The sequence below is a fragment of the Pristiophorus japonicus genome, chromosome 13 (assembly GCF_044704955.1).
Source record: "Pristiophorus japonicus isolate sPriJap1 chromosome 13, sPriJap1.hap1, whole genome shotgun sequence".
NCBI classification, from domain to species: Eukaryota; Metazoa; Chordata; class Chondrichthyes; family Pristiophoridae; genus Pristiophorus; species Pristiophorus japonicus.
Genome location: NC_091989.1, coordinates 165,538,514 through 165,552,498, shown reverse-complemented (window position 1 = coordinate 165,552,498; position 13,985 = coordinate 165,538,514). Strand labels below are relative to the sequence as shown.

The 13,985-nt window shown below is 45.6% G+C and overlaps 1 protein-coding gene across 1 annotated transcript in view; it reads right to left on the bottom strand.

The window, feature by feature from the left end:
* Positions 1–13,985, bottom strand: part of cdh13 (cadherin 13, H-cadherin (heart)) — a 1,269,498-nt gene that overhangs the window by 141,961 nt on the left and 1,113,552 nt on the right. Inside the window, exons 9-10 of the mRNA XM_070898241.1 lie at positions 10,164–10,346; positions 4,207–4,460 (exon numbers count right to left, since the gene is read on the bottom strand). Coding sequence (XP_070754342.1) covers positions 4,207–4,460; positions 10,164–10,346 — 437 coding nt within the window. The remainder of the gene's footprint in view (positions 1–4,206; positions 4,461–10,163; positions 10,347–13,985) is intronic.

The following is a 13,985-nucleotide window of genomic DNA, read 5'->3' as shown; positions in this document are numbered from 1 at the left end:
GACTGCTCCAGCTCCTGCGTCATGTAGGCCGAGGTCAGGTCCAGCTTAGTGAACGTCTTCCCTCTAGCCAGGGTCGCAAATAGATCATCTGCCTTGGTTAGCGGGTACTGATCCTGTAGCGAAAAACGGTTAATCGTTACTTTATAGTCCCCACAAATTCTCACCGTGCCGTCCTCCTTGAGTACCGGCACAATCGGACTAGCCCAGTCGTTGAATTCCACCGGCGTGATGATGCCTTCACGTTGAAGCCTGTCCAGCTCAATTTCCATTTTGTCACGCATCATGTATTTGTGGTGGATGGGTCACATACCGGAAACCAAATGGATCTGCACTTTCGCCCCCGAGAAGCTCCCAATGCCTGGCTCGAACAATGATGGGAACTTGCTCAGAACTTGGGTACATGAGGCGTCGTCAACGGACGAAAGCGCTTGGATGTCGTCCCAATTCCAGCAGATTTCTCCCAGCCAGCTTCTGCCAAGCAACTTTGGGCCATCCCCTGGCATAATCCATAGTGGGAGTTCGTGTACTGCTCCGTCATAGGAGACTTTGACTTCTGCACTGCCAATTACAAGGATTAGTTCCTTGGTGTAAGTCCTTAGTTTGGTGTGAATGGGGCTGAGCTTGGGCCTGTGTACCTTTTTGCCCCAAAGCCTGTCGAAGGCCTTTTTACTCATTATGGATTGATCTGCAGTAGATTGATCTTCCTCTGTAACGTGGTGGTTTGTAGGGTTTGCGGGGTTTGTAGCTCGTCTGCACATTTGTTGGAGGTGTCCCATTGTTCTGCAACCATCGCATGCAAAGTGCTTAAAGCGGCCGATGATCACCGCCGCAGTGCCTACAGGTGTTAACTGCCTCGCATTAACAATTGATGGCGGATTTTGGGTTTTGGGCAGCAGCAGGCGGCGTGTACATTCTGCCATGTATATTTCTGCTCGAGACCAACATTACTTTATGCACAGCACTGGCCGAAACTTCTTTGTTCTGCGAAATCTGCTTGTTGTCGCCGCTGGTGGACATAAATGCCTGAGCTATCGTTATGGCTTTACTTAGATTCGGAGTTTCTACAGTCAACAGTTTGCGAAGGATTGTCACATGTCCAATGCCCAGTACAAAAAAGCCTCTGAGCATTTGGTCTAGGAATCCCCCAAATTTATAATGTCCTGCAAGGTGCCAAAGTTCGGCGACGTAGCTCGCCACTTCCTGGCCCTCCGATGTCGACACGTGTAGAACCGGTATCTCGCCATCAAAATGCTTTCCTTAGGATTTAGGTGTTCCCGGACAAGCGTACACAATTCTTCGTAGGATTTCTCTGTTGGTTTTGCCGGGGCCAGGAGATTCTTCATGAGGCCACAGGTTGTTGCCCCACAGACATTTAGGAGGATCGCCCTTCGTTTGGAAGTGTTCTCGTCCACTTCCAGCTCGTTGGCCACAAAGTATTGGACGAGTCTCTCCACGAAGGCTTCCCAATCGTCCCCTTCTGAGAACTTCCCCAGGATGCCGACTGTTCTTTGCATTTTTGCGCGGTTGTTCGTTACCTCGTCGGCAATTAGTACACTTATAATAACGGTGGAAACTGAGTACTGTGTACAATGAGCAAGGACTTTAGCTCCTTTGATAAGATTCCAGAGTTCAGGTACCTCGAGGGTGGCCTGCTTATATACTGTGCTCCCAAGGAATGCTGGGATCCCTTGGGATTCCAACAGGTGGGCTCTCTGGTGGTCAGGTGTCATGCAGGTTATAAAGGGTTAAATATATAACAGTTCCAGTCTTCGTGGAAGTAGACACAGGGGCGAGTCAGTCAGTAATGAGCCAGAAAGCCTTTGAGAGGCTATGGAACGATCAAGCTGAACGACCCAAGCTGGTCCCGGTTTAAGCAAAGCTGCGCACCTACACCAAGGAACTGATATCAATTGTTGGTAGTGCGGATGTAAGTGTAGCCCCATGATGGCGAGGTGCACAATATACCGATGTGGATTGTTTCAGGTGATGGACCAACGCTACTTGGAAGAAGATGGATGGGGAAGATTCATTGGAACTGGGAAAACTTCATTCCTCCAGCGAACGACGTCCCCCGTGCTCAGAGGCAGAGCAAGCCCCCACCTCTGGTTGGACCAGGCACCGGAGAGCAGATCCGCGCAGCCCCCGAGGCACAGACCGCTCATCACGACTGCGTGGCGATGATCCGGCCGAGACGACCTGAACGCACCTTCCCGGTTTCAATGGCAGGACTCCTGGGGAGGAAGATTGGATCGGAGGGCGCCTTCCCAGCTTCAGTGGCAGAATCCCTGGGAAAGAAGATCGCGGCAGTCGACATCATGGACAGGGAAAAGGTGACATTCACACCACGAGGTGCAGCGCTAATGGAGCAATGACACGTGGTTCCACGCGAAGATGATGATTGAGGTAAAAGTAGTAAGGCCATTTTAAAGGAGGCCAGCAACCTGCCATTTTTGAATGAACTGCTTGAAATTGGTAACCAATGTAAAAGTCCAGCTGTAACGAGCAAAATGTTGTTGAGCGATGTCGGGTGCAAATTGCAATCAGCCAATGTAGCGGGCGAACACCTAACGGTCGTATACAAGTCCAGCGGGCTACCCAATGCTATAGCCTGCATCCCCGGGACCAGAACCCTGTATCATAAAGTATTCCCACAACTGACAGAAGTAGACAAGCCGCAGAGTAAACGATCCCCGGACAGCAGAGGCAACGGTAGTGATACCCTGCCTCAGATCGGTTTAACATTGCAGGCACCCGATGGCATGAACCGCCCCGGGCCATAAACAGTAAACTGCGCCTATGCCCGCAGTCGGCTATTGTCGCCCCCCATCTGGGTGGAAAAGGCGCAGCCCACAAACCCACTCGCCACCACGGCAATGCCCAAGAGCGAAGGGTCACCCGCAACGGCTCCTCCGAATGGGACCTGGACCAGCCAGGATCCCAAACTAGAGAGTGCTCACAACGGTGCCCTCAAGGAAAGAAAGTCAGCAGTCCCCTGTGAACTGCTAAACAAGACGAGGCAGCCTCACCGTAGTTTAGACGAAATGCTCACTCGCTCAGACAGCTTCCTAGGGAACAGCAGCGACACTGTGAAAACGAAAAGGACAGGGAGGTCACAGACACATCAGCTGTCTTTGGGCCTGCCCGGCACTAGGAGTAACGGCAAGAGCACTGAGCTCCGGCAACTCGAGCAAAATGAGCTCAACTCGCCCACAGACCCACTAGAATGGGGTGCTGCACTGCCACCATATGACCCGGATCTCATCTGGCCGTGCTGGAACTATTCTGTCCTTGTGTACCTGTACTGATCATGTAAATGTACAAAAAGAAACACAACTGTAATCCACCCAACAAATGTACAAAGCTGTAAATGTAAAACCCATGTGATGAACTTGAATGCAACTTGCATGTAACAGGCTATTAGCATGATCTCTGTGTTGGGGGGAGAATGGAGTAGTCATGGTCTCACAACTAGAAACCATGGGGACCTCCACTGGCAACAAATCTCACTACCAACCCACCCAAGCTAGAAGCGACCCTCCAATGGTCAACCAGGAAGAACAAAGCCCAGGTCACCTTCAATGTTCGAGTCAATTTACATTAAAGACTTGGGGGGAAGTGGTGTCATGTATGTAGACCATGTATACTAACTGTATAGTCACATAAAGTCTGCCACCAGAGGGCACTGCGGTGGGAGACCTGAGGGTCACCTGCATAGGTGCGCAGGGCCCAGTATAAAAGGCTGCCCACCATGCTTGTACCTCACTCTGGAGTTACAATAAATGGGACTAAAGTCACAACAGCTCAAGTACAATACTAGACCTCGTGGAGTCATTCATAAGAGTATTAAAGACATAACAGTGAGCAACCTATGGATTTCTCAGCATCCAGTGCCAATGCTGCACCTTAGACTGGGTACCTGGAGTGTGGTTCCATGTAGAAGAGCAATCAGAGTGTCATAGGTGTAATTCCACTATGGAACCCAACCCTAGCCTTCCTCAATCCTCGTTCCCAGTAATCTGACTGTGAACAGATGACACTTACCAAACACATGCATGACTCTTGACTGTGCGCAGTTTGAGTGTATGATTGCAGAACTATTGAACACACATCCTAACCTTCATAGACACATCACTCAGTTTTCTCCCTGGCCTTTAAATTTAGATCTGTGTAAATGCTGCATTTTCTAACCTTATATAAAACACTTACTTAATTGTCTGTTTCTGAAGAATATCTTGGTCAGTTGCATTCAACGTCACAACAACACTGCCTATTGGGATATTCTCCGGTTTGACCACTATCGTTGGGTCTGGATTGAAAACAGGTGGTTCATTCGCATCAAGAACTGTGACTTGGACTGTGGTGGTGGAGCTGGAACCATAACTGATCTCAGGCATGATTGGGTCTTCATTTTCCACCTTAATCAGCAGTGTGTGAAATGCAGATCTTTCGTAATCCAAAGACTGAAATAAAAATCAATTAAAAATGTTGTAGTGACTCACATTGTTAAATTAATTAAAATTGAAACTGTACAATTATAGGTACAAGGCAATTGCTTTTATTGATCTGAAATTAATCTCCACTAATAGCAGATCAATATTTAAAACATAACTATACATTTGATGTCGTCTACATGGATTTTAGCAAGGCTTTTGGCAAAGTCCCACATGGCAGATTGATCAGAAAAATTTAAGCCCATGGAATCCAAGAGAAAATGATAAGTTGGATTCAAAATTGGATCCGTGGCAGGAAGCAAAGGGTAATGGTCAACGGGGTGTTTTTCTGACTGGAAGGCTGTTTCCAGTGGGATTCTGCAGGGCTTACTTTTTGTTGTATATATCAATGATTCAGACTTCAATGATTAAGAAGTTCACAGATAATAGAAAAATTGGCTGTATGGTTGATAGTGAGGAAGAAAGCTGTAGACTGCAGGAAGATATCATTGGACTTGTCAGGTGGGCAGAAATGTGGAGAAGTGTGAGGTAATGCATTTGGAGAGGGCTAACAAGGCAAAGGAATACAAAATAAATTGTACGATACTGAGAACAGAGGGAGCTTGGAGTGCACGTCCACAGATCGTTAAAGGTAGCAGGACAAGTAGATACGGTGGTTAAGAAGGCATACGGGATACTTTCCTTTATTAGCCGAGGCATAGAGTATAAGAGCAGGGAGGTTAAGCTAGAACTGTATAAAACACTAGTTAGGCCACAGCTAGAGTACGACATACAGTTCTGGTCACCCCATTACTGGAAATTGCACAAGAGAAGGTTCAGAGGAGGTTTATGAGGATGTTGCCAGGACTGGAGAATTTTAGCGATGACGAAAAGTTGGATAAGCTGGGGTTATTTTCTTTGGAACAGAGGAAGCTGAGGGAAGATTTCATTGAGGTGTATAAAATTATGAAGGGTCTAGATAGGGTGGACAGGAAGGACCTATTTCCTTTTGCAGAGAGGTCAATGACCAGGGACACCAATTTAAAGTAATTGGTAGGCAAATTAGAATGAGGAGAATTTTTTTCTGGGAACTTACTATTATGATGATCAATGTTGGTAACCTATTGGAGTGTGGAGCTATGCCAATACTGTTCTCATCCAATTTCCACACACTTGCACTTTCTGCAAGAGACACTGGATGGTGACCAGAAGGGAAACTCTGGCTGATATTTCCTTTTTGTATCTCATTGAAACTGAGGCCAATTGTAACAACTTGACTGCCTGAGTACTACGACTAAAATCAACTAATTCAACAGAGGTAGTTATTCAACCTGGGATCTTCGTGGCCGCTATGGTGCAGAGAAAAATAATTTTGGCCAGGATTTTCCGCAGATTGTTGGAAAAATGGTGGGTTGGAACTTCCAACCACTCACATGATCCCACCCACACCTGACTATATTTTAGTTGGGAAGCCTCATTTAATATGCAGGGCGGCATTGTAGTGGGAATCCTACTCCTGACTGGTTCGCCAATGCTGGGAGGGTGGGAAATCGGGGCAAGCTGCAACTGAAATGGCCAGAATGAACAGCAGAAGACTCAGAAGGGAGAGATAGAGAGAAAGGAAGAAAGGTACACTTGAACAGTGAAAAGCATTGGCAGAAAGCAGAGAACCAGCTGGTGCATCTCCTCAGCTACTAATCCACTATTGCATATTACATTTCCTGAATATTTGACTGAGAAGTGAAAAGACTGCTGCATTGTTTGCATTTGATAGCATGTCCATGGGGGAACGTCTCAAGATATCTGAATCAAAAGACGTTGCTAATTGGCCTGTAGCATGACTAAAGCTTTGTTATGTTTTTAAAGGAGAAACATGCACACAACCAGAGGCAAAGGGCTGCCATGGGTGGAGGAATGGTTAGCTTGAGGCCCCTCTTTTGGCACGGGGAGGAAGTTCTGTAACTGCAGACACATGAGGCAGCCTGTTGGAAGTTGGAAGAGAATGGTCAGGTTCAGGTTGATAATGGGATAATGAGAGGTTTTGCTGATCTCTTGTTGCTCAGTCACAGCTTCTGATTCACACGTCAGGAAGCGCCATTCTAAAATGAATGTGCTTTGTGTCTCTCCCAGGTGCTGAATGCTTACAGAAAGAAGCATCTGATGAGCAGCCCATCAGCTCACGAGGAACCACTTACTCCACCTGATCCACCCAATCCATCATGGCACCTCTATATAGACCTATTTGGCCAAGAGAACATGACTGAGTTGGAGGGGGTTTCACCCAGTGAAAGAGCTGGGATGGAATGATGAGGGAAAAACTGTCTCTCTTTGGAGGGGGCAGGGATGGCTGTCTTCAGCTGAGGAACTCAAGGACCAAGATCTCCGACTTCCATTCTTTAAATGATATATGATTCAGGAACATTACCCGCCCCCTGCCCCCCACCCCTTACTCGCTCCCTCCCCCTTGTCTAAAACTCTTTTCACTCATTACCCTAGCTTCTTCCGCCGTGGAACCTGAGTGATAGTAGATTGTGAAGTTAATGCCTGGGACTGTATCCATGGACCCCTCGAGGACGGAGGTGTCGTCTCAGTGAAAATCTCATGTGCAGCCAGTGGAGACAATTTTCTTTTATGTAGTACTGATGGTTGAAAAGCTGGAGGAGTTCAATCCCACGTCTCCAATATAATGGCATGAAGTGAGGAACACCCTGGTGACTGTGGTAGTCCAGAAGATCAATGCGGCACCAAGACATCAAGAAGCTGCTTTAAGAACAGTTGTCACTTCTAGATTGTTTCCATAAGCTTTGAAGAGCACTCTAGTTCAGAGCTGTCAGGACTTAATTGGGACTATTCATGTTGCTCTCATACAGACCATTAGCCCAACTGAGCTCGTGCCCAACAATAGTGGACTGCAGTGAGTGACTGCGGATCTTGCTGCTTCTCATGGCAGTGACAATGCATCAGTACAGCTCGTTCCAAAACCAGCACAGGAGGGAGCTTCTGGTTTGGGCCTAGTAGGCATTGGATGTGCAAGCAAGATGACACTGAGAGCTGCTGCTTCAAGGATGTCAGCTTCACTGAGACGAGTACCACCTAAGTCCTCATGGGTACAATTCCAGTCACGAGCTTCACAATCTCCTGACACTCAGGTAGCACCACACAGGAGTAAGAGTTTAGGGGCACGGGGGAAAAGAGCTTTAGACATGGGCATTCATGTAGATAAGAGGCAGCAGTAGCAATACAGCACTATAAAGCAACAAGATGGTAACAAACACGCACATTTCTGGCAATTTGGTGTGCCTGTGTATTTTTTACAGGAAGTCCTCCTGTTATCCTTATATTGTAATTAATGTGTGTGACTAAGGATATATTAAGTATTATAAATAAAGAATGAAGAAAGAATTTCATATAGGCCTTTCACATCAAGATGTCCTAAAGCACTTTTAAGTGTAATTACTTTTGTAATGTAAAGAGACACAGCAGCCAATTTCTGTAAAACATGGTCCCACAAATTGCAATGAGATAAATGATCATGTCATCTGTTTTAGTGATGTTTGTTGGGGATAAATGTTGGCCAGAACATCTGGAAATTTTCCCTTCTCTTCTTCAAAAAGTGCCATGAGATATTTTACGTTCACTGGAGAGAGCAGACATGTTGATGTAATATTTCATCCAAAAGACGGCACCTCCAGAACAGCTGCCTTCCGTCTGTACTGCACGGAAGGGTCAGCCTACATTATGTGTTCCAGTCTGTAGAGTGGTTTTGAATCCATGGCCTCTGACTCAGAGGAAAGTGTGCTACCATTGAGCCATGGCTGCTACTTGGAATTAGCGGAACGATTGAAAACAAGATAAGGGATCATGAAGGACTGCCATTCAGATAGAGAACACACCTCTTATTGGAAGAAGTTGGTAATGATCTCTTGCATGGTTTCTGGGCCCACTTCCTGGGAGTCTTTGTCATGACCAGGGGATTGCTCTCCAGCACCTTCTTCGATTCACCTTTTTTGACTGGTAGACCCAATCCTTTTGTAATGACTAAATTAGGGAGGCTGCAGAAAGCCACTGCAATTTTGGAAACCCTTGCTCCACTACACTGCAGGATGTCCTTGAGCTGTCCAGGAAATGGAAATAAGACTTGATTATTCCAATGGTCTCTTCCACAATGATCCTGGTAGCTCCCAAGGCCTCTGTCCTTGGATTCCAAAAAAGTAGCATTAGCTACCTGAAGTTGGTACTCCTGGTCTCCCATCAGCCACCCTGTCATATTGCTCTGGCTGAGCGGTGCAGATATCCTAGATTGCCTGACAATAAGCAAATCATGGCTACTCCGCAGGCAGTGTGCATTGCCATGCATGGTGAGGTCGTTAGCATAATTGATCTTATCGTTCAGGGAACAAAATCCCTTCCTGTTGATGAAGTTGATGGGGCTTTCAGATGGGAACTTCATAACCACATGGATGACATCAATGACACCCTGCACGTGTGGGATCCAGCTACTCAGAAGAAGTGAATGGCTCTCTCTCTGCTTTGCTGGGTCCATGTAGAACTTCATGAACTCAGAGGCTTGCCTCAACGGGACATCCATGACCTCTAATGCAGCGATGAACCACGGACCGACTGATATGACGAATGTCACCAGAGCGTGCCTGGAAGAATCTGGATGTTTAAAGGTTTAAGTGCTGCTGTTACCTTCACAGTCACAGGCAAGGGAATGGCCTGATGGAAACAGGTTCCAACAGCAGGCATATCTCTGTCATGGTGCCAGGGCAAAACACAGCTTCCTCAGACAGAGCTATCGAAAAAAATTCAGATAGGTCCTCTTTGATCTACAGATCCAGTATGTAAGTTAGGTGCTGTCCACATGCATGATATTGTACTATCCTGGCTTTCATCCTTTCCTGATCCGTATCCTCATCATGCTCCTAATCAAACTACAGGGACCAGAGGGAAATCCATTATTTAACCTGCAGAGCTCCCTTGCAATTCTCCACAAGTATCGTTAACTGCTGAGAAACTGCAGCTTCAAAACAGTAGAAGTGACTCCCAATCAAAACAGTGATGCAGAACCAGACTTGCGTGTGACCTTTCAACCTTCCCAATCTTTTCCTGCTGGTGGAGCACCGTACAAACTCAGCACCGCCACCTTTACATTACTGGTGATTTGCATGGGCAGTGAGTGGGCAGAAATGGCGGGAATTATTCAAATACAGCAGGGCAGACTTCCAGCAGGTGAATCAGTGTCACAGCAGGATAACAGGAGAGAGATTGCGCAACAAATTTAGGAGTGGCGTTTTGGCGGAGGGCCTCTCTGCCCTATGTTATGAGGCAGACTGTTTGAAGACTGCCCAAAAATGGGCATTTTATTTAGGGACATTGCAGGTCTTTATCTCTGAACAATTGGGAAACTGATGAGATGTACCCTTTGCTACTTGAGAAGGATCTATACTGAAGAATTGCTTTATGATAACATAATGGGGCAGCATTCTAATGTCTTTATATCAGGGTGAAAGTGTCATCAATCGATGGATACGCTCAAGGACTGGCCTCCTTTACTTGAGCTGATGGAAAAGCACTTCAGCAGCAACTGTGATGATGGATGAAGAAAATAGGACTTGCTTTGTGTACCTTGAATAATTTTCCAGTCCAGCTTGTTACATGTTTGATTGTGAGGAAACCAATGATTATTTTCCCCAAAGAAGGTTGAAGAATGAACGCTAAAAATGCACTTACTTTGTCAACTGATAACATTCCCTCGTTGGTCTTTGGATTGGTCTCGATTTTGAAGTTCATGTCAGGATTTCCATTGATGATAGTGTAGACGGCTCTCCAAGCTCCAGTAGCTGGGTCATCATTGTCCTCCACAGTAAGATTTACTGTAATGCCAGTAAATCCTTCATTCACTGTAGCTTGAAACTGAAAAAAATACATTGTTATCACTAAGTGACTGCAAGGCTTCAGTTGTCGCAGTCATAAGACAAAATAAATTATTCAAGCACTCTATCTCATTTTCTATGCACTTTGTAGTTTTGTTACATTTCCTAACCTTCAGTTATGTTTCCTATCCCCTGATAACTAAAATATTATTCCACCTTCTGTAGAAAAGAAACTTATATTAGACTGTGACCTATACAAATTATTTGAACTACTTTTTATTTATTGTGATTGCATTTACATAGACTGTAAAGTCAAGCGTGTTAGTCTAACGGCTGGAGTTTTGGTCTTCTACCGCCCCTGTTAGCATCCCCGGAAAGGGCGACGGTAAGCACTTCCAAGCGGGCGGTCAGCTCCCAGCGCTGTGATATTCGGTCCCGGTTTCGAGGTGGCGCAGAGCATTACCGCCCAGAAGAGGCGAGCCAGTGTGCAGCGCCCCTGGTTTCGACACCGGCTTGATATTTGCTTCACGCCCCATCCATAGCGCCTCGTTGCGTGCCCTGGTGGGAACAGCTGTGGAAGCTGGCGTCACGGCCACAGTGAGGTAAGTAATGTTTCCCTGAGGTAAGTGTGATTGTTTCTTTTTATGATTTATGTTGTGATGGCATGAGTAATGTATTGGGAATGTTTTTGGTCTTTTCTTTTCAGAATTTTTCCCCCCCGCCCCGAGGCCTCTCTTAGGGAGCTCTGAGGCTGGCTGTTTGGCTTGGGATTTTCAGTTGCTCAGCATCCTGAAAGAGGTGCGCAATGCCTCCCTTAGCGCTCTGCTCCAAACTCAGGGCCCAGCTGATGAATTTTGCAGCGGCAGACGCAAACCATTGCCGGCGCAAAATTTACCACTACGCCTGGATTAACGCCGCAACAGAGGCATGACCAAATTTCCACCCCTAGTTATTCTAACCATTCAATAGCTGAGTGAAGGGCATTGTGCAGGTCTGTTAGGGAACCAAGCATCGTTTATTGATAGGTGTAGCCTGCAAGCAGCCGACATCATCTAATGGCCACAGCCTCAAAGGGGGGAGTCATAAACGCCTCACTCATTTGCATCTGATCATTCCACATCTAAAGCGATTGATCATTATCCACAGGTGGTGTTAAAGGTCAAAACAGGGGCTTGGACTGTTGGATTAGTTACCAAATAAATATTGGCCATGTTTGAAGCATTTTATTGTCATCGTGCACACCATCTGGAGGTCAAATTTAGGTTCCTTAGAGAAATTGTCCAAACGGAGTGCTGGATTTCTGTGATATTGTGAAAGTCTGTCATTTCAGAGGTGTAGAAGCCTCCTAGCCAACTCAGGCCCATGCCAAATATTATTCCTAATTTCCCAAAGCCTTCAGTCAACACTGGTGATTGTAATAGCCATAGAGTCAGAACAAAGAGCAGTTGACCCCTAGGACTAGAACTCGCTCCAAGAAATTCACCTCATCCATGATCTGAAACAATGGGGTGCTTTTCATTCTGCCAGATGGAAGAAGCACTACTCTCTTGAACTCACCTGGACTACCAACACAGACAATCATCCACTTCAAGTTCTAAGCAGTGTATTGAACTAAGTGACCGCCGATGTTCTCCCCCAATGGCGAAATTCCGCCGGAAAAAATCTTGTTCTCGCCACGCGGTGCCAAAAGCTGTTTTTTTCTGTTGGTGCAGTGAGGCTGCGTCCTTGTAAAATGGTAGTGCAGCTCCCATTAAAAGGGAGGGCGCACTGCTGCTGTTGACGTATCTTTTTTTCGGCCAACCACCAGGTCAGGCCAACAATTATGTCTTGGGTTCGGCCGGGCCACCAACAGGCAGTCTGGCATCCCTCCCTGGTGGCCCAGTGAACCAAACTTAGAAAATCGTGCAGGCTCTCCCCTTTAAATAAAAGGGAGAGCCTTTGTGACGCACCGCCGCCGTCATCAGCGCTACGCTGATGCCCGACAGCGGCAGCCGCTACACCCGCCCTCAACATCTACCATTGTAGACTCCAAACTTCCGCTTACCGCCTAACTTCCGCCCCCATTATGACCGACTTCCGCTACGCCGAGAAAAAAAGCCAAAGAGCAGAATTTCGCTCAAGAGGCCACCTCATCCACCGTGCCAGTAAAAACTACAGAAACCGGGTAGGAGCGCCCCAATAGGTGAATTGTATATAAAAATATCCTTCATACTGCCAACACTTTCACTTCTTCACTGCCTAGTCCCAGTTTATCTGTTTACATCATCTTTATCATCATTTGGCTGTATCATGCCAATTCTAATTTTTCTCTAATGTACATGTTCTTCTCTATGAGAGGATGTGCTTGGTGTATGCATATGCCCCTGAAGTTCTGATCCAGAATTACCATGATATAAATATATGTATGAATTTGATCAGTGTTCAGGTCCACAGTTGCATTTTACACAGAGGCAACGCAAATAGCCAGTAACATATATGCAAAGATAACGGCCTGATATTCTGCTCTGCCAACTTCCCGTGTACTAGTTTGCAGAGAATATTATGTCTGCTAATCTTTGTTCAATATTTTAATACATGAATTGAAGTAATTTTAGTCTGAAAAATCAATGGTCACAGGAAAAATCAGCTTGTGTCATAACTGCTACTAAAAAAATCTCTTGTTCTCAAAACGATTTTTAAACATGATGCTTTTTCGCTGTTTATACAGTCGGTGGCAACTATGAATATTTACATTATTTCTGTTTGCATAAATGTATTTCCCTGCTCAAAAGCTAACCGTGATATGACACAACTGCCAATTTCAGATAATAACTCAGTCTGATTGCAGATATGACCTCGAATTGTTATCTGCGAATTTGTGTGCTAATAAAATCCCTTAACTATTAATTTGTGGTAGCTCAAGAAAATCCTTCCGGCAGTCCCTCAGCTTCCACAAGTATTTTATGCTGCTGGAAAGTCCTGCAATTAAGCCAATGTTTAGACCAGCTCTGATTATGGTGGCTGAAGTATATCACTGTCATTTGTCAAATTCCACCTGAGGCTTCATAACTTGTCCAACCAATAAGAAGTCTATATGGCAGTCAGAGCAAAAGGAAAATAATTGTGAAAAATAAGTGAAAAAAATAAGTATGTACTGCAACTGAATGAAAACTGAATATGAAGGAAAGACAGATAAAGAGAAAAGATACTGGGTACAGTTCCCACTTTGGGCGCAATCGGTAATCTAACCGCAAAATTGCACTAGTTTTCCCGAAGTGAAATTATGGTTCAAGTTTCCACTGCAACCCGTTTGCATATTCACAGACGTAAAATCTTCAATGAACCAGTGCAATTGGGCAGCATGTTAGAATGTAATTGTTTACTTTTTTCGTCTCGCAATAAAAAAATATTCCTTGAACTATTTTAGAGTGGTAACCTGGTGCAGTTTTATTAATACAGCTGAAAATGGGTTTAATCACAAAAAAATGCATCTTTAATGAGTGTCAAGTCCACCACCTGTGAGTAACCTGATTTTAAAGAACTGAAAATGACTTAAAAAACTAATAAGCACCATTTACTGATATGTATGTAAACATTACTAATGTGTAAGACTTGCCACCAGGAGGCGCACCTGTGGGAGACCCAAGGGTCACCTGCACACCCTGGGCAAGCAGGTATAAAAGGCAGTCTACCATGCTGC